Source organism: Gymnogyps californianus, chromosome 9 (assembly GCF_018139145.2).
Source record: "Gymnogyps californianus isolate 813 chromosome 9, ASM1813914v2, whole genome shotgun sequence".
NCBI lineage: Eukaryota > Metazoa > Chordata > Aves > Accipitriformes > Cathartidae > Gymnogyps > Gymnogyps californianus.
The window spans coordinates 16,178,270-16,200,051 of record NC_059479.1 but is presented as its reverse complement, the minus strand read 5'-3'; the positions used below and the strand labels follow the sequence as shown (position 1 = coordinate 16,200,051).

At 45.0% G+C, this 21,782-nt stretch overlaps 1 protein-coding gene across 1 annotated transcript in view; it reads right to left on the bottom strand.

Moving 5' to 3' along the window:
- Positions 1 to 6,176: 6,176 nt before the first annotated feature.
- GPR50 (G protein-coupled receptor 50) overlaps positions 6,177 to 21,782 on the bottom strand; it is a 47,540-nt gene continuing 31,934 nt past the window's right edge. The window contains exon 2 of the mRNA XM_050901738.1: positions 6,177 to 7,045. Within this exon, the coding sequence (XP_050757695.1) occupies positions 6,177 to 7,045 (869 nt within the window). The remainder of the gene's footprint in view (positions 7,046 to 21,782) is intronic.

Below are 21,782 nucleotides of genomic sequence, written 5' to 3'. Positions count from 1 at the left end.
TGGCTGTGCACCCCAGCACCATAAAAATCTTTGGGTACTTTTTTATATTAACAGGTTCGTTAACTTCATTGTCCTGGCCAGGTCCCAGTTTGAGTAAGTACAATCCCTCCAAATATTCCTCCCATTTCAACCACAAATGTCTTTTTCAATTCTTTCCTGCAAATTGTTTTGCGCTTTTTTCCATGTTTTTTTCTTTTAATTGCAAAACGGCTGTCACTTTTCACGCAGGAGATGGTTGTATTTTGATGCCACATTAATACCTTTATCCTACACACTTATCAAAACCACTGGAAACCTACCTCAAGGCAAAGCAACCTGCTTACAGTTGAGGAAACTATTTTGTATCCTACTTCCAGAGAAATTCAGAAGTTTTGCTCACAGGAGGAGCACAATGCAGAAGGAAAGACATCACAATTTATTAAATGTGTTACCTATAAAATATTCTATGTACAAAATAAATTATGTGCTTCAACTGGACAGATTTATAAAATGGTTTGATGGCTCGGTTTATCTAAAAGGTAATCTAAGCAAGCCGTGACTGCACAGCCATTGCCACTAAGCTAAAAGACATTAAAGTTTCCCTGGCCTCTTAGAAGCTATTATTTGAGTTAAAAACCTTATCACACCTTGCTTGGGAGAAAACATAGAAACATATTTCAGTTAATGGTTCAGACCCACCTTGTTTGCTCTGGAAACTGACCCCATAATGTAAATTTGATCTCTGCTGTACAGTGCATTACTTATAGCACATGAATAATGGATATTATAAACAAGCATCACAAAATGAAAATTCAGTTAACAATATTATGGTGCTTCCATTCACAAATGTAATTCATGAGCGATACAAATTTTACGGTTCTTATCACCAATGAAAAATTTGCATATCCCATCACAGAGTTCTTGCAAGAACCCATTCTGCATTTCTTATCTCAGGGTTTTTATGGTAAGAAATATTGCATTAGGCCCAATAATTTACATTTTTCCAATAAAATTCTAAATACATATGCAGCAACTCTTTACTGACTGGCTTCATGTTATAAATTATGAGCTTGGAAGCAAATACATTAGGACAAATATTGATTTCTAAATAGTCACCATGAGTGAGATTTTATCCTGGTGTTGAATTATCGCACCTCTTGTCTTTTATAGCTGTATCTTATCTCCCAGCTACTATACTTTGTGGCAAGTAAGTAAATAAATAACACCACCTCACTTCTGACAGTTCAATTCATTCAGTTCCATGCGGTGGAAATAGCAGGTACGAATCTGTGCAAGTGTTTTCTAGCAGCTCTACTCGGACAGACATTTTGGGATCTGCAACTATCATAAACACTGCTTTCAGCGTGTCACATCACCGAGCACTGCAGGCTTTACTGTGGAAGCAGCAGATGAAGTTCAGTGCCTGTCAGAAAAGATTAGCAAAAAAAGTAGCAGTACTGCTCTGGGATGTCATTGAATGAACAGTGCTTGTTCATTCAACATGTCTGCTCCACGGTTGTTCAGCAATTTTTTGTTTTAATGGATAATCTCAGCCTTTACTACCTTAACACCGTGATTACACATGGCATCTGGTTAGGAAACAGGAACAAGGCACTTGGTCTGTGTAAAAAATCAAATAGAGAGCTCAAGTTGCAGTAACAACTGGACCACCCTCCATACTCCCATCACCCCCACTTTGGAAGTGGCACTGAGACTCCCCAAAAACCAGCTCCAGTCAAGCCAGCATTGAAATATAATTGCTGCAACCTACGGACAGAACCTATTGTCTGAAGAACTGCATGAATACAGAAAAATCTGCTCCAAAACAGAGGTGGGGGAAAAAAAAAAGAAAAACATCTTGGATACAGCAGTCCTCATCCTCACAAAGCTCCTTGGTGGAGACCAAGTGTGTGGCAGCCCTCACTGTGCCTCCAGCCCAGGGGGACTCTCCCTGTCCCCAACCCTCCCCTGCAACCCAAATGCCACCTCATGCCCTGACTTGTGACTACCCCAGCTCCCACACCCTCCCATTCACAGCTTGGCTGTGCTTTCCTTCCCAGCTGCAACGCAGTTTGTAGGGCAAGGAAATGGATGTGGCACAGTCTTTGCTTCGATAGCACCTGATGGATAGACATAGACACAAGAAAGGCAAAAGGCCTTGGAGGGACACACAGCGATGAGACCAACGGCAGTATGGAGAGTTTCTTCCCTGATAAGGAAAGACGTAGTGCACCAGGCAGCTGGCTCACAGGCAGGTGGAATTAAAACACGTGAATCCAAGGAGATGTCCTAGATGCACTGGGTCATTCTCTTCCAGGTCTGAGCTGGGCGGCTGAGGTATGCCTGAACTCAATTATATGTGTCAATTCAATCTGCTTTCTGGGAGTCAACAAAACCCAAGCTGTTGTTCCAAATATTTATTAAAAAATAACTGCAAGTGGGGAAAAAAAAGTCAATAAGCAGTCCAATGGCAGATTTATTACAGTTTTAACAGATAAAGGGAATGAATCTACTTTATGAACAAAACTAGCAATAGGAAAGTATACTGAAGGATTCTTAATCAAATGATAAAATAGAAACAGCATATGCAATATATATTTGTATATAAATATATTGGTTACATTCTTCTTAAATAGATTAAACAACATTCAGTAGCAACATCCAAAATTATTTCTTTGTGGCAAGAGATTCATCTTGCTTCACGGCAATACCGCCCCTCCACAAGTTTATGTCCACTATGACAATTTTAGAGTTTGGGGCTAGAATAGGTATTCAACACCACCAGGTCAAATCCAGAGCAACTGATTTAAAACTAGTTTATAGGAGATCTCAATGTTATTTCTGAGACTTAAGGCCAGGTATGCAACAGGTGGAATTGGCAGAGTGTCTCCTTGAAAAATCAAATTTTGAAGAAAGCTAGATTCCCACAGGGAAACTGACACTGCTCAGGATTCCCAGTTTAAGACACACTTCCCTTTTTCTGTAAACAAATGTTAACAAAATAAACTCTCTGTACCCTGTTAACCATTTCTTAACATAAAAGTAAGGAGCTGCTTGGGTAGTTTTAAAATAAGTCAGTATAAAAATCTATCCTATCCTAAGCACTGTCTCTGTATCAAAGTGCTTGCAAATGGCACAGTGTTTTCTGTTTGAAGCCATGTTCCCTGCTTTTCATGTTTCATATTGCAAACCTCAGCTCCAGCAGGACTGAGCTCAGGATTCCAACCGTGGCAGCTGAATCAGCCCAGCTCCGGGCTCACTCTCGGGCAGCCCTCACGTATACTGGGACACCCAAAGCACTTCTGAACAGGTTGTGCTAGGGCAAGCTCTCCGTGCTGTTAGATGGACAGCACCCATCACAGACCCATCCCCACCCTGCAGGGTGGTGGCAGGGTCTGCACGTGCAGGGAGCGGCTCAGGACCCACCCCAGCACGGCAGGTACTTTAGCCTGTCCCCTGCAAAGACCTGGGCAGGAGTCGGGCTCAGACCTTACAGCAGAAGATGAGCAGATCCCCCTACAATTTTGCATAGTTTGGTTCAGCAGTGACTCTCTGCGAGTCCTGGGGAGATGCCCTATTGTGCTCCTGCTGCTCCCCTTCCTACCAGGTGCTAGCAGGGACTCCCACAGCTTGCCTGTTCGGGACCTCTTTGGCTTACTTGGTTTGGTTCAAATGCTCGCTGGTTGTTACTTTGGAGCCTGAATAAGAAATAGTGCAAATACAAGCTTAAAGAAAATAAATACCACATTGCCTTCACTGAACATTCAGTTAAAAAGACAGGGATCCATAAGATGAAACCCCAGTTGTGGGGTATTTGAGATATTTGGCAAACCTGTACAAGATTCTTCATGATTGTCTTAAAGGAGTATATTTGGCTTGGCACTAGATGCTTAAAATTATTTGCTAATGTGATTCTAACTAACAGTGTTGTAGCTAATTGCAAACAACTTTGAAGACTAGTCACAGAACACGGGACATCTCCTTGGCGTGATGGGACAAACACTCCCTGCAGTTATGGATTCCTCGGTGCTTTTCTTATCCAAGTTTGGCTCAAAATGATTTTGCTTGCATGGAATGGTGTGAATTCATCCAGACTGGTTTTGCTGGAAGGCAAACGGATCACATTATTTCTGAGGGTCAAGATACCTTTATTTGGCCATGCTCAGGCAGATTAAGAGGCCAAAACAGAACTCAGTTTGATTCCTATTATGGGAGGCTGGCTGCGGTGCATTTTAAAACAATAATCATCTGAAGTGGCTGAGATGTTCAAGTTTGAAACTTCATGAAGTGCCAGGGTGCCCTATAAATGCAGAGACCCCCCTTGCATTGCAGCAACCTTCACCACGTGGCAGCACACACACTGCAGTCCTCACTGAAGCAGTGGGCCACACAGTGTTTCTTGGCCCACTTCATAAAGGGGCTTAACTTCTCCCAACTCCTCTTCCCTCCAAAAATCAGCAGAAGGGACATTCAGCAACAAGCTGCTTTCAGGAAGGAATGCACAAATGGCTTATTAACTTCATTAAGGATTAGGCACTTAGCCTGCTCAGCATTTTTGTAAATCCTACATACCTCCATCTCTAGGCACCTACATGCTATTGCAAAGTCTGGTTCTCAGTGTTTCAGGGTTCAGCCCTGGGAACTAGTCCTGCTTTGACTATGATCAAAGAGAGAAGACTGCACTCTTTGATCAGGAGCAGGGCTGACTGCTGTCCTCATTAGACCCACAGGGCTCTGACCTGCTCCTCTCCATCACACAGCTCCTGCTGTGCCTCTCAGTACACCAGCATCAAGCCAGGCTTGCTAGCTTGAAGGTGGAGTTGCACCAGGGGAGTTTTACCTATTGATTTTATGGGACTGTTTCAAAGCAGGATCCACACATTTAAAACCATAAGGAGATGAATTCACAATGAAGCTAAGGAAAAAAAGAAGTCATATTTACAGACAGCTGCCGTCAGCCCTCCCCACTCCATTAAAGAAACAGCCTTATCATTGCCCATGTGCTTGTTTCTAACATGATACTAGCTTTCCCAGCACTTCAGGACGTTGTTTCCAATGACACAGATAACAGAGTTCAGGCTTCAACTGAGAACTGATGCATGAATATGCTTAAGTAGCTTTCCTCTCCCAGCTCCATGAATTAATTACAGCTTTGTACATGAATAAAATGGAAAAAAATTCTCCACTTCCCCCCGCCATCAAATTAATGTTATGTGGTGGGCAAAAGGAGAGATGTTTGGAACAAACACTTCCTTCCCCTTCTCCCTTTGTCTGCAAGTGTAAATATTACCGGAACTTAAAAGCCGGCATCTGCATTAAGCAGATGGAACTCTGTTATGTTCATCTTTTTTATGATGTTCATGTAGCAGGGACTTCTGAAAGATGTTTGGAATGAATGCTGGCCATGACAGGATACTGCCTAAATTAGAATCAGGCTCCAAGTATCTTCCTGCAATTAGATTATGTCATATGTTATACTCTTACTCGTGGCCTGGGAAGGAGAGTGCAAGGGTATTAATATCTGTAGATATTCAATTAAAATGAGTGCATCAGACACTCACTAGGTCTGGCTTTTGCCTGCCTCACATCTAGCCCAGGCTAGCTTCTAAACCTGAAGAGAAAAGAAAAAGGAAAACAAACGCACACGCAGTGGAAGTCATCATGCCCATATGTAAGCCTGCTGGCTAATGCTGTTACCTAACTGAAAAGGTAAAATGTCATGCAGTTTATACTTTGTTTGCTACAGTTTGGGTTATGTTAATGCTAAAAAAATAGAATTCAGAGGGAGGGGAGAAAGGTTTGTTTGTAATTCATGGCGATTTTACCGCCTCTTGAAGGTTGCATTTCAAGCACAACTGCATTTCTCCATGCACTCGGAATGCTTCCCTTTTTGAGGGTATTGGCATGCTTGATGCAAAAGCAACCAAATCTATTAATTAGGCACACAGTGAAAGATGGCATATGAAAAAAAAAAAGGATAAAGATCAGTCGTTTCCATTCTGAAAATCCTTACTCAAAGCCTTGATGTCACAGCAATAATCTAAGCATGAAAGGTAGCAGACTCCCTCCTTGCATGAGAAGCAGACTCCTCCTTTGCATGAGGGGCCTAGCAACACCAGCTGTGAAATGCACACATAGAAAGGCTCTTATATATTATATATACAACTGTAATCCAGACTAAATAGTACTGTTCTGACTCATAAATGTATTTCAGCTTGGTTGTTGTTGTTTGTTACGGCTAGAGATGGCTTGCTTTTCATCCCTTCTGTCCCACCCTTGGACATATCAATGAACAGCAACCTGGGAGTCCGGAGTGTCAGCAGTATTCTTTTGTACTCCTTCCGGAAATTCTGGTTAAGAAGCCCATAGATCACAGCATTGAGGCAGCTGTTAAAATAGGCCATAAAATAGCTCAGGACAAAAAGCCATTCTGGAATGTGTGGCTGCACTTTTGAAGGATTAATCGAAACAGCAAGGCCAATAAAGTTTAACGGTCCCCAGCACACAGCGAAAAGGACAAAAACCACAAACATAGTCAAGAAATTCCGGATGTCAGCTGCTCTGAGCTTCTGCTTGCAGTCTTGTCTCACCCGGTGTTTGACTTGAATCACCAAAATCCAGATCCGCAGGTAGCAAAATGTCACGATGGACAGTGGGACGATGAAGTGAACCACCACCACTGTGATGGTGTATGATGTACTTACCGTCTGGGCAAAGGTGCAGGAGTAAATCCGGGGGTCATACTGCAAGGAGCCAACGAAGAAGTTTGGCACAATTGCCACCACTGTGAGTATCCAGGTCAGGCAGAGATAGCAGCAGGTGTTCTTCAGGTTGAAGAGCTTATCGTACCGAAGGCTGTGGCAGATGTAGCAGTAGCGGTTGATTGCAATCGCCGTGATGTTAAAAATGGACCCGATGACACTTAAGCCCATCAGGAACCCACTTATCTGGCAGTGAACATTTCCCATGGTCCATCCATTATGGAAAATGGCACTCAAGATCAGAGGGTATGGATAAACCGCAACTACAAGGTCTGCGACAGACAAACTGACGACAAAGATGTTGCCTACAAAAAAGGAGAAGAGAGACTGTGAGAGGTTAGCTTAGGTCCAGATAGAGAACTTGCAACTCAGAACTCCTCTTTAGGCCTAACTCTTCTCACAGGCTTCACTCTATACCCTCCTTTTGGAATCTGAAATCCTGGAAAATAAGACTTTGCTCTACTAGTGACAGCAATGGAGAGCAACTAGGCATGATTAACCTGCATATTCCTTCTTAAGAAAATCCTAAACTGGACGCGTTACCCTTAACTCAGCTATAGCTGTCGGTCAGGTTCCTGCTTTCCTCTAGGTTGTGTAGAAGAGAAGGATTTTGCTCTCCTTGTTAATCAGCCAGCACAACTGCAGTCACCAGGCAGCCACCTAGCATTCGCTGTCCTGCAGACAACTTCACTCCTTTAAATACTATATATGACACAACACTTTCTATAACATCACATAGTGACACTTTACATAAGCTTTGTCCATCATGGACCAAAGAATTGGGGCAGGCAGGTTAAGTTTTCAGTGGTTTATTCGTTGCACTGACAGCAGTTGCATGGGAGAGGTCTTTTTTTGGTCTTTGGCATGTGAACAGGTATATTTTCACCAGAGTTTCTGCAGTGTTCATGCTAAAGAGCATGTGTTCTTCCAGGAGCCATGGTGCAGCCAGCCTTTATGTGCTTAACTTATTTGGTATGTTTTCCTGTTCCTTTAATATTAAAGTTGTCCAATGCAATATGGAAGATCAGTCACTCCTACACTGGCTGGGCCTGGGCAGGGAATGTGATTAATAAGCTGCTGTCAGCCATCTCTGCAGAGTATATGCTGCAGGTTGTTCATTTAGGCTCTCAAATAAAGAGACTTGAGAGTCTGTGTAAATATAAAATAATGTAAGCCTTGCTGGATTGAAAATGGCACATTGCATGGGACACCTGCCAACTCCACTGTGTGGAGCAGCCTCCAATGACCCGGGCAACCAGTGACTTCCTAACAGCAGTTACTGCTCATTTTATGAGTCTGGTGTATTTTTAGGTAGGCAAAAAGCCTTTCTGTTCAGTTTGCCAGTCAGAGTAGAGGAGTGCACTAAGAAAGGGACCTTGAGGTCTTTTGGGAACTGGTGTAACTACAGGACCAGCTATAATGTTGAAAAGGACATCTGTCAATATTCAGCTTTTTGATCACTAGACAAATTGTCATTTCAGGAGGAGCTCAACATTGCAGTTAGACGACAGCACACTAGAAAAAGGAGTTGTTTTTCCTAACTCTACTACCTTCAGGTACATCTGCAGTGGCAGGAAGGAAAATATTACTAGAGTACCAGTAGAGGCTGTTTAAAACATTTAAGGTGTTAACACCTATGGCCCTATGTGTTACAGGCAACATCCCAGCTGACTGATCACACCTGCACCTTCTCTTCAAACGCTCATATACTGCTGTCTACCAGATTATATGAAAAAAAACCACTAAAAAGAGGTCTTTTCCTGTAGTATCCATGAAAGGACTCTCTGAGACCTCAGTTCAGCTAGGTCACTGGCTTCAGTATTTGGAAAATACACCCAAGGGCTGGCAGAAATCACGGCTGCATTGCCATTGCAGTTGGCTTACTGCTATGTTTGTTGCCAACAAAAACTACCAGGACAAGTCAACAGTTCATATCAGGCAGCAAAGTCCACTTCACGCTGACTGGAAAACAGTCCAGACTTAAGAATAGCCCACGGCAGTGTGGAGCTGAGACAGCTGACACAAAGCGTCATTTAAAAATAAGTATCAGCAGAGGTCATGTGAAGTGCTGAAATCTTTTTGGAGAGAGATTTCACATACACAGGTCTACCTCAGCACACAACTTCTGTGGCTGCTGTGCCTCAGTGCTGCTTTTTTGCTGATCTAATATCTTACTTCGAGCCTTTTAAAAAGCAGTCACTGAACCTGGTCCCCATGTAATTAACTCTATTTATGCCCACTGTCAAGGGCAGAACCACCTGTGGTCAGGCTTAGTCCTTGTGCAGGCACCCTAGAGAGGGAATGCTCTTCTACAGCAAAACTTTTATTCATTCAATCAAAAACATGCACTTCAACAAAAAGCAATGTATGTCCCCAGCACCAGAATTTCCTTTTGGAAAGGTTTTCCAAAACAATTTTCAAGACAGCAAAACAGAGACAGAGAGGTATCAGCAACCCAATTTAGGAGACTTCCAGAGGATGCTGGAGACAGACTCCACTGACAGGACCACAACCCTCCCTCTTCACTGGACCTGTCCCACTTGGATACACATTTATATACACAGGCAGTCGGAGAGCAAGCCTCTGCATTTGCTAGGGAAGAAAGACAGCCACATTCAACACCCAGTTCTGAATCAGGCAAAGCAGAACAAAGCGGGATATTCCCTACTTAAGACAGTACATCAGTGGATTTAATTCAAAGCTTAGCAAAATCATAGGGAAAATTATTAGCCTCACATCACTGCCAGCTGCTGGGAGAAATGAGCAGTCTCTGTCAGTCTTTCTTCACTAACTTGAATAGTTGGGAGGAAGTAAAAATATAGGGGGAAAAAAAATCTATAAAAATAATATTCAGAGGATGGACTCAGTAGTTTGGATTCAACCCAAGAGCACAGTATTGTGTGTATTATTTTGACACCACTTCATTGCATGTTGCTCCAGCAGGGAGAAAATGAGACGGTTTTATCAAGACAAGAATAACCTCCTCCTTTACTTGGAGAGCAAACCTGCCATCCTCTGCTCTGTGCTTTCACCTTGCAGTCTTGGCTCTCCTATCAGCTAGAAGGCCTGTCTTCCCAGCAGGGTGTTGGGTCCCTGAAAATAAGGTCAGAAAGGTTCACTCGGTACTATTTCACAGAAACAAACTCATCTTCCATTTTCTTTGGCAATGTGGTCAACTTCATATTTTTCTTCTGGTGAGATGAACATGAAGGTCAGACCCATATAATAGCCACTTGCCAGTCAGTCCTGAAAAATCAGTGCATTTTTAACGACTGAGTACTGAAAAGAGGGTGCACGTTGCATGCCTCCAAAGCAGAACATGCCCTTCGAAGTATGGGAACTGGCTGCTGGCTAATTATTAAAATAAGAGTAACTTGAGTTAAACGTTGCTTCAGCCTTGCAATCCCTGGTTTGCTATGAGACCACTGTGTGCTGGGCCCTGCAGCCAAAGCCTCATGTCCTTGTCCTCTGTAGGATGAGATTGGACCTTCACTCCCAAAAACATTGCAGAATGGGAAGCCATCTAATGTGTGGCATTTAGGGAAGGTAAAGAGCAGTCTCCTGCCAATGATCTTCACTAGTGTATTTTTTTACATTTTTCCACTATATAACAAAGGTGTCCTGCCCATAAATAATACCAGCAGGACTTCATCTCAAATTTAAAATTATCTGCTTCTGTGACACTATTTTCAGACGTATCTTTTTCTCTTTGTTGGCATGCGACTATATTTCTTTATTAGCTTTCACATTTTCTGTCCTGTTTTTAAATTCTACTTAGTATAAATTGGTTTGCCACTGTGCTCTATCCTCCAGTTATGGAGTCATACATGAATCATAGAATCATAGAATGGTTTGGGTTGGAAGGGACCTTAAAGATTATCTAGTTCCAACCCCCCTGCCATGGGCAGGGATACCTTCCACTAGACCAAGTTGCTCAAAGTCCCATCCAACCTGGCCTTCCAGGGAGGGGGCATCCACAACTTCTCTGGGCAACCTGTTCCAGTGCCTAACCACCCTCACAGTAAACAATTTCTTCCTAATATCTAATCTAAATCTACCCTCTTTCAGTTTAAAACCATTGCCCCTCATCCTATCACTACACTCCCTGATGAAAAGTCCCTCCCCATCTTTCCCGTAGGCCTCCTTTAAGTACTGGAAGGCTGCTATAAGGTCTCCCTGGAGCCTTCTCTTCTCCAGGCTAAACAACCCCAACTCTCTCTCAGCCTGTCCTCGTAGGGGAGCTGCTCCAGCCCTCTGGTCATCTTCTTGGCCCTCCTCTGGACTCGCTCCAACAGGTCCATGTCCTCCTTATGTTGGGGGCCCCAAGCTGAATGCAGTACTCCAGGTGGGGTCTCACCAGAGCACAGTGGAGGGGGAGAATCACCTCCCTTGACCTGCTGGTCACACTTCTTTTGATGCAGCCCAGGATACGGTTTGCTTTCTGGGCTGTGAGCACACATTGCTGCCTCATATTCAGTTTTTCATCCACTAATACCCCCAAGTCCTTCTCCTCAGGGCTGCTTTCAACCCACTCATCACCCAGCCTGTATTTGTGCTTGGGATTGCCCCAACCCAGGTGCAGGACCTTGCACTTGGCTTTGTTGAACTTCGAGGTTCGCATGGGCCCACCTCTCAAGCCTGTCAAGATCCCTCTGGATGGCATCCCTTCCCTCCAGCATGTCGATCGCACCACACAGCTTGGTGTCATTGGTAAGCTTGCTGAGGGTGCACTCAATCCCACTGTCCATGTCACTGACAAAGATGTTAAACAGCGCCGGTCCCAATACTGACCCCTAAGGAACACCACTCGTCACTGGTCTCCACTCGGACATCGAGCCGTTGACTGCAACTCTTTGAGTGTGACCATCCAGCCAATTCCTTATCCACTGAGTGGTCCATCTGTCAAATCCATGTCTCTCCAATTTAGAGACAAGGATATCATGCAGGACCGTGTCAAATCCTTTGCACAAGTCCAGGTAGATGATGTCCATTGCTCTTCCCTTATCCACCAATGCTGTAACTCTGTCGTAAAAGGCCACCAAATTTGTCAGGCACAATTTGCCCTTAGTGAAGCCATGTTGGCTGTCACCAATCACCTCCTTATTTTCCATGTGCCCTAGCACAGTTTCCAGGAGGAGCTGCTCCATGATCTTGCCGATCACAGAGGTGACACTGACTGGCGTGTAGTTCCCCGGGTCTTCCTTTTTTCCCTTTTTAAAAATGGGGGGAATGTTTCCCCTTTTCCAGTCAGTGGGAACTTCCCTGGACTGCCACGACTTCTCAAATATGATGGATAGTGGCTTACCCACTTCATCCGCCAGTTCCCTCAGGACCCGCAGATGCATCTCATCAGGTCCCATGGACTTGTGCACCTTCAGGTTCCTTAGATGGTCTTGAACCTGGTCTTCTCCTATGGTGGGCAGTTCTTCATTGTCCCAGTCCCTGCCTTTGCCTTCTGCAACTTGGGCGGTGTGGCTGGAGCACTTGCCGGTGAAGACTGAGGCAAAGAAGTTGTTGAGTACCTCAGCCTTCTCCATGTCCCGGGTAACCAGGTCTCCCGTTTCCTTCCGGAGAGGGCCCCCATTTTCCCTAGTCTTCCCTTTGTCACCAACGTACCTCTAGAAGCTTTTCTTGTTGCCCTTGATGTCCCTGGCCATCAAGATAGCTTTAACTCTATCAGGGCTTTAGATTTCCTGACCTGATCCCTGGCTGCTCGGACAATTTCTCTGTATTCCTCCCAGGCTACCTGTCCTTGCTTCCACCCTCTTCTACCTTTCCTTTTTGTGTTTGAGTTTGTCCAGGAGCTCCTTGTTCATCCATGCCAGCCTCCTGGCATTTTTGCCTGACTTCCTCTTTGTTGGGATGCATCGCTCCTGAGCTTGGAGGAGGTGACCCCTGAATATTAACCAGCTTTCTTGGGCCCCTCTTCCCTCCACGGCTGTATCCCATGGTACTCTACCAAGCAGATCCCTGAAGAGGCCAAAGTCTGCTCTCCTGAAGCCCAGGCTAGCGAGCTTGCTGTGCGCCCTCCTCCCTGCCCTAAGGATCTTGAACTCCACCACTTTGTGGTCACTGCAGCCAAGGCTGCCCTTGAGCTTCACATTCCCCACCAGCCCCTCCTTGTTGGTGAGAACAAGGTCCAGCACAGCACCTCTCCTCGTTGGCTCCTCCATCACTTGGAGAAGGAAGTTGTCATCAATGCATTCCAGGAACCTCCTGGATTGCTTATGCCCTGCTGTGTTGTCCCTCCAAGAGATATCGCGGTGGTTGAAGTCCCCCATGAGGACCAGGGCCTGTGAACGTGAGGCTTCTCCTATCTGTCTACAGAGGGCCTCATCTGCTCAGCCTTCCTGGTCAGGTGGCCTTGTAGCAGAGCCCCACTATCATGTCACCTGTCCCTGCCCTCCCTTTAATCCTGACCCATAAGCTCTCAGTCGGCTCCTCATCCATCCCCAGGCGGAGCTCCATGCACTCTGGCTGGTCATTGACACAGAGGGCAACACCCCCTCCTCGTCTCCCCTGCCTGTCCTTCCTACAGAGCCTGTATCCTTCCATTCCAACTTTCCAGTCATAGGAGCCATCCCACCATGTCTCCATGATGCCAATAAGATCATAGCCCTGCAGGCATGCGCACATCTCTAACTCCTCATTGTTTATCCCCCATGCCACGTGCATTTGCACAGAGGCATTTAAATTGGGCCCCCGATGAAGCTGACTTACTGGCTGGAGTAGCTGGAATTGCTTTGTGCTGCTCTTCAGGTGTTCTCCTGCTGACCTGTGATCCCTCTCCAGGCTCTGGGCATCTATTGCTGGCACTGGCATCAAACTGGTAGGAGTGGGATGGATTGAGGTTCCCCTCCCCTGGCAACTTTGGTTTAAAGCCCTCTTCACTAGCTTGGCAAGCCTATGACCAAAGAAGCTCTTCGCCTTCTCTGACAGATGGACTCCATCAGCCCCCAGTAGACCAGGTTTCTCAAAGCGAGTCCCATGAAGAAGCATGAATGGTGGAGAAAAGCAAGTCTGTCACAAGCATGCTGGTAATACAGACTTCGCCACCTTTTCAGAGAAAATTTAAATCTTTTTATATTACAGAGGTCCAACACAAAGCTGTTGATTATAGAGGTATGATACACTGTTCACAGTGTAATCCACAAATTTTTTGGGAAAAAACCCTACAAAACAACCTGAAGGCCACCTACAGAGCAGATTATAAGCATGTGCAAGTAATACAAAAGGGAATTTATCCCAGAACATCTTCTGCCATAGTACTCTTGCCTTTGAGCTCCCCTCCTCCCTCCCATACTCCTATAATCCTGTTTCTGCTCGCTCCAACAGCCTGTTCCTGTATTCCAGCAGTTCCCTGGCCCTGCTTTTCATTTTGCCTGCATTATCCAACAACACAGGTTATCTGAGGACTTATCGTCAAGTCCTGGTGCTAGGAAACGTGGAAATACCACGATGAGTTCTGCAAATCAATAAACCACATACGTAAAGGTCTTCAATGGCAGGCTGCCCGAACAGCACCTGACTTCCATACAAAAGGACATCATTCTTCTACAGTGATTAACTGAGCATCGCTGTAGGAACACAAGGGTCGTTGGCCCTGCCTGCCTCCCAAGGCTGTTGGAAATCCCTCGGTGCAGAAGCTTCAGTTGCAGAGATCTAGCCTGTCCCTGCTGTTCCCACGCAGCAGCTGTGGGCTGTCCTCTAGTACACATGGGCTGTGGTTTAGGTATCCTGAACCTAGAAGGGGGGTTAAAAGACGGGGGGGGGGGGGGGGGGGGGGGGGGGGGGGGGGGGCAGGGAGGTAAGGTAAAATATTTTTCTGAAAATTGGCTATTTTTCTACATCTCAAAATGCCCAAAGCAAACACCCAAAACTCTTGTTCTCTGTTATCCATACAAAGCTCTCTTACACTCACGTTCCTTGCTGAAATATTACAGAACTGTTTGCTTCAGGTTAACAAGATACAGATGCTCAATGCAGCCTGAAGTTAACACTGTTATCTGTAAACCCAATGATGAAATTGAAATGTCCTGAGCAACAGGAGTTGCACCAAAGCAAAGAGACAGTTTTGCGGATCAACTTCTGCTCGCCTGGCAGAGTCCAGCTCCAACTGAGGAGGAAAGAGGGCTTTGCTGTCCAGGTTGCCCCTTCTTGCCAATCACCTTGCAGGCATCCGAGTCGCTCCCAGGTAGCCAGTGCCCAGCACGGCATTTTGAGGCAAACAAAACCACATACAACAGCCTCAAGGCCAGCAGGTGAGACAGAAGCTGACCCATGAGCATGATGGACATGAGTGCCATGGGGGCTCACTGCATGACCAGTCCCCTCACTGTCCCAACCTCTTCCCGTCAGTGAGATCAGATCCTGGCATCTGTCCGGCTGCAGCCAGAATAACTGACAGTTGTAGAACAGCAGCTATAAAAACCTATGTTGAGAAAGACGTGCTAAGACACACAATGACATAACACTAAAAGTTTATTGGGGTGACTGGTATGTTTGTGGTAACACATTACTATTTGTGGCTTATAATAAAAAGCATCTTAAACTTTATGTTTGTCATTTCAGGTTTTATGAAAAACTCAACAGACTCATGTCTACAAGGAGATAAACTGGAATAAAGACTCACATCAACCTCAGAGAGATATATATAATAAGGTTCAGTAAACAATTTAACAGGCCATGACTGTAAAGCAAGCCTCTGATGACCACTTACCATAACCTAATACTCTCTATTTAACCTTGCAAAGCTTATGCTCACTGCAAAACAGAAACAAAATGTACTGTTTGCCCCAAGCAAAAAGATAAAGTCATAAAAGCTTTATTCAGCATGCAACTAGACTCTTTATTAGCTTTGATAGCCTCCTTTTGTTGTTTGTTTTTACCTGCCACTCGCTGTGCATGTGCTTGTATTTCACTAACCTCCAGTCTACAGACATGAAGTGCATGCTCCATTCTCCAAACTAAGTGGCAGTTCATAGAAAACACTTTCAGACCAATTTTGTTCTTTTTATAATATAAAGATACCATTGAGCATGTGCAATCATATTGATCACATACTGCTGTAATTTAGACGGATAATAATACTGTGGTGTTGGGGGATCCTGATCCTGCAGCCCTCACTCTGACAAGCATTTCTTACATCACAAACTCTAAAGGATCACTCCGGGGAAGAGAGTGTTTACCCCATCAAAGAGCATTAAGAACCATCTTTCTGCAGGGGACTGTGACCCATGTCACTGCTGCATGCAAGCTTTTGGCTTTCAGGGAACTGTGAACACCACACATGCAGCAACGAAGTGGTACATGAGAAGTCCCAGACTGTTAATTGTTGTCTCTTTTCAGCATTCTGATAAGCACTGATGCATCTGATGTGCCCGTACAACAGCCCAGCGTGTACTTACCCATTTTGACAACTGAAAATGTTTGACAGGGCAGCACAAGTGAAAATCAGAGAAACTCTCCCTGAGATCCATGCAACGGGGAGGGGGGGAAACCAAAACCTGTTGTTCAATTCATTAATCCACAACTTTTAATTGAGGGTTTTATTTGTGTATTTAGGGAGTCTGTTCAAAGAGAGAAATAAACAAAAGAAAGGAAAAAGCATTCAGTCAATTATTTGTTATCATTACTGCATCAGGATTCAGAGGGGGATAAAGCGTGGTTTCCTGTAGTTAAACAGACAATGCAGTTGGGCTGCCAGCTGGTCTCAAATTTTGACTGTGCTGCATAAAACGATACAGAGGGTAATGAACAGACAGGACAAGAGGTATTGCCAGCCCACAGCATCCTTAGGATGTAAGGTTAGAGAACACAGAAATAGCCAATTTAAGGACACCATGAAGGTCCTAGACAAAAGCATAAAACTCCAGAATAATTTAACTTTTTCCTGGCAGAAGTCCTTTGAGATCTCTCAGCACAATCGTGAAGCCAGAGAACAGCAGTCTGCTCCAGGCTACCAACCATTACCTAGTTTACTGGCATCGTTCCCTACGGGAAAACTGTGGGCACTTAGTGCGGCTCCCTGCCTTGTGCCAGCCCTGCATCCATGCAGGAGCAAGGCCAAGGCAGAGCGGGAAGCAGTCTGCAAAGCGAACTCTCAGCCTCCTCCTGCGCCCTTCCGTGACCAGACGTTTCGGCATCACTTTGGCATCACGACTGCAAGCTTCGTTAGCCATCTCATCAGTATATCGCCACAGTTGCGTGAAAGCTGCCTTTCCCTCTGGACCTGTGAGAAAGACTTGCTTCCAGGAGTGGGAGAAAAACCTCACAGTATTTACTGAAGTAGAAAGGACCGGTTCCCCAGCACTTCAGTTACATTTCTTTTGTTATGCACCATATATTATTTTGGCTGATGGATAAAGAAAGGAATTGCTTATACTGCCAGGTGGAGAACTGGATTACTGCATTTTAGACTTACTTTTAGGTCATGACCTTTTAGTTGTATTGCTGTCAAAAACATATTTGAGCCATGCCTTCAGCTGCTCTAATTGAATGCAGCGAAGGGCAATCATTTGCAGTGTTTACACCCCAGAGATTCATAACTTTCATTTGGCTAAAGGCAGCCAGATTCAAAGTCGTATCTGAGCTCAGAAGTCTGTGGAAATGGGCTGGAAATTAGAGACCAGCCCTGCTCGCATGATTTCATATCTTTCCTTATATCACTTACCGTTACGTTGGAAACAATGTAAAGGAGGTGATTTTTCCCTTGGTGTGACGCAGATGGTAGCTGGACATTCACTCTCGACTGAATAAAAAGGATTTTAATTACATCCTTTTCTGGACCTTTAAAAAGGGGCTGGCCCTCTTTTGGTACCAATGCAGAGCAAATTCCCCATTTTCAGAGTTTCAGATATTTTAAAAACAAAAAGAAGTTTTTAGATCATCCCAGAGAAACACTGTTTGGAAAGCTTCCCCCTGTTACTCCACATTAATCCTAACACATCCTGCTCAGCTTAGGCACACCTGCCCAACAAGATGATCTGAAGATATTATAAAGAAAGAGCAAACTATGTAAAGTTAATGTTTTACCTACCTCCAACAATTTTCAACTTTTTAAAAATATCATTTTCTGTTCATTTATGTACCTTTTAATGACTTCTTCCTGTGTTTTCCTGGAAGTCGTGACCCTTTGCATGAGGGAAAACCACGATGCTGCAATTCTTCTGGATTTCTAAACTTAGCTCTTGTTAGTGTGATGTTCTTCCTGGATGCAATTATGGCAACTGGATCTGCTAGTAATGGAGGAGGAATAAGTGGTGTTCTTGATCTGGCTCTTAATATATACAAAAAAAGTGCTAAAAAGTACCCCTTCTGGTTATGTGCCCCAGCCTCCTGTCATTTAACTGTTACAACCACCGAACTCATAGCCTGCAGTAAGGCTATGAGATAGCAAGCCAATCAACTTAAAAACTCGGTTCCTCCCTGTATCACTTCTAAATGCTTGGGGTAAAGATGGGCTCGGAAACACCACCTGCCTTCACAGCACATCCCAGCAAGGCTGATGGAGAGCGTCGGAGGCAGGAGGCCCTGGGGGCCACCCTCCAATTTGCACCAAGCGAGAGGAAGCCTCAGCATCTCCATCAGTGCCAGCTGAGCCCACACGGCACTGGCTGCAGTGTCTGGCTCTGCAAGGACAGCATGTCTGATGGCTACCTATTCCCTGTGGCAGCTTCTTGTGGGAGATGGCAGGTCTTTGGGAAGAGTCTAAACAAAACCTCTTGCAGCCATAAGAGACTGAGTCCAGGTACCCAGACTCCCACTTGACACCCTGGCTACCAGTGCCACCCTCTGAATTCCAGCTGTTTACCTTCCTTTTCTGCCTGAAATCCTTGCTGAGTGGTACTATGTGATTTAAGCAGCTGCCTAATTCCCATCCAGGCTGTGCAGGGACTGCAGGCTGATGCCCTTATGTTTACCCTCACACACTGGCCACATGAGCACGGGGATGAGCTCTACCAGCCCATGTTAACTCCAAGCCCATTATTTATCAACTGGTTTGTAAAGTGCTTTGAAACAGGAAAGGCCCTGTATAAACATAAATGTGAATTATTGCCAGCATCCATTGAAATGACAAACCAGCATCCATCCTCTCCCAGTCCCGGCAGCTGTACCACCACCATTTGCCATCTGTTACTATTCTAAAATAAAATCTGTGAACTCAGGCTTAATAGACTTAATAATGCTCTTTTGCTATTGGTGCCAGTCAAAGTGTGTTTCTGGCCTGGAACGGAGCTCTGTGCAAGCAACCGATTCCTAGGCAGCTGTCAGGCAGAGCGTATAGTCAGATCTGAACACACAGCTGATTTTAGTGATAAAAATCATGTCTGACTGCCCTGGTGAGCCCTGCCGAACGAACACAGCGGAGCCCTGGTGCTGGCTCCTGCTCCTCCTTGTACTTCGCCAGCACGGTCTGTTGACTAAATCTTAGTGACAGCACCAGTCACTACACCCCCGGACCTCCACTGCAAGGAGCAGATATTACCCTGCCACAACCAACAGCTTGTTTTGGCCTCCCAGCCTTGCAATCCCAGGGATGAGTCTCTCTCCAGTCCCAGCTCTTTCTGGTTAGTTGGTGGGGATGGGAGGCAATTTTTTTTTTCCTTGTAACTCTTTTGAATTGTACATGGAAATGATGAAGCTATTTAAAAAAAAAAAAAATCACCACACAAAAATGTTTCTATCAGTGAAGGACATTTATCCTTTAACTTATTCTGGACCAAATCTTGTCCAATTCTGCTACAGGCAACACCTTTTCAGACTGTGGCTGGTCTGTTGGTTAAGCCTTAGGATGGACCAAAGAAGTTGTGCAAGGTGAGGACTGTCCAAGGCAAGGAGCTCCTTGAGAGGAGACTCAAAGCAGCCAGCTTTCCTATGAACACTTAAAGGTGTTTTTCCTAAGGGTTGTTTGTGCACACACTTAGGTTCACTTTTGGGCTGCATTAGATGCTGTAGTACCAAATTCAGATGCCCCTTTCAAGGTACACCTTAATATCCTTTTTAAAGATTCAGACTTGAAATGAAGTAGTATTGTACAGTACCCAACTTCAGGAGAGAGCAAGTTGAGCTTAGACCATAGAGAAAAAGCTCAGTCTGGACACAGACCAGCACAACACAAAATGCTGCTCCGAATCCAGCCTCACTTTCTAATGGAGGCTCAGGACAGACCTCTAACACATACTGATCCTGGCCTCAGCATCTCCTCTATAGCACCCTGTCCAACAAGAACAAGAGACTAACGTAAAAATAAGTCAGTTGCCATATAACGATAGAGGTCATTTTTAGACAAAAAGGTAAGCAACATATGAAATAACTAAGCCTAAATCAATCATTAGAGGAATAGTAATAGAAGAGCTTGAGTTAACGGAACAGAGTTATGCTGGGGACACACGCTAAGACAGAGCAGCTGTGCTCTGAGTGTCCTCGGCTCAGGGATGCTGAGATGGGCTCGTGTGCCCAGAGGAAGCTTATCTGCTTTTCCCACTCTGGGTTGGTCTAAGGAGGGCTGCTTCCCTTCCCAGCAAATCTTGCCTCCTCAGGAACTTCATGAATTCCTGTTCTCCACTGCCAAGACAGATTAGTCTGTGCCATACAGACTATTTAGCTGAAATTCCTTTCTCAACTGTTTTGAGGAGGGTAAACAAATGCCAGTCCTTGAACCAGAATCTGGTCTCATGTAGGTAGGGCAAATCTGAAAGAAACCCAGTGCAAGCAGGCTTGTCAATCTGCTGCGTCTGCAAGCTGTCTTGAAAAGCACGAAATTGAAGTCATATCGGCCTGCACTTTTCTTACAGTATTACAGGGCAAATCTTAGGTTTATTAATTAAGAAAAACTGTCCTGCAAGCAGGTGTCAAAGCCCAAAGAAAGGGGAATGCAGGGATGTAAGGAAGAGAGCCATCATGAAGACAGCTGCAGGATGCAGAACTTACAGGGGGAAAGCAGACTTGCTCACAGGCAAATGAACACTGCAGTCTGCCACAACAGAGCTGCATTTAATTTGCCTTAGCTGTTAAATCTGTCCTCGCTGTAATTACACAGCATCCTCCTCCTTTTGCTATAAACAATGTGTTGAGTAAACATGCTGAAAACGTGGCTGGCAAGAGATGGAGGGAAAGCAGGCCTGTTTCTCTCCATCTTTACTCTCCCCTTAGCGCTCTTAGATATGCTCCGGACTTAACCTACGTGGGGCTTGCTGTCTGACACACCAAGTTTGCACCCTGACACCCCATGATCTGATCAGTCAAAGGCTCGATGCCTTCCTAAATCAAAGGCGGCCTTCTAAAGTCCCTCCTCGATTTGGGCTTGGGGTGAGGAATTCACTGGCCAAGCAAAGACCTCGCTGACCACGACTCGTGGGCAGGGGCCAGCACACCCTGCTGTTGATGGAGATGTGCTGAGCACATACCAGATTTCTCATAAGTGGCCTTTTCACCAATCACTGTAACAAACCAGCTCCTTTCTGCTCATCTTTTGAGCACTGAAAACAGAGGGTCTGCTAGTTAAGTACTGAACTGAATAGAGGTTACCTAAATGAAGGCTCGGCTGTTAGAGCAGTAGCAGGGTGATAATCAGGGTAGGATATTTATTCTGCTTCTGCACAGCAGTTGCCACTAGTTAGGAAAAAGAAACATAATTGGGATCCCATTTATCTCCAAGGTGACAGCCTCGTTGTAGGCTACAGCATGGTCCCGGTATGCCTTACAGTGCTGCACTGCAATTGATTGGCTTTTCTTCTGATGACCTTAATATATTTTTTCAAACATTTGGTGGCCAGTGTTATAAAAGCAGATTATACAAAAAAAAAAAAAAAAAAAAAAAAAAGGGGTAGATTTCGTCCACAGAATTCCTTCCAGCCCATGTTTTTTTTTCTCCTGAGGCCTCACACTGAACCTGGCAATGCAGCAGGTACTGCCACAGCATGTACATGCAGTGAGGATGAGGCTGGAAGAAAAATGGTACCATGAGGGACAGGAAAGCAGCAGACATGGGGGGAGCTACTTACACTCCTGTGCATAGTCAGTCCTCCAAACCCAGCATCC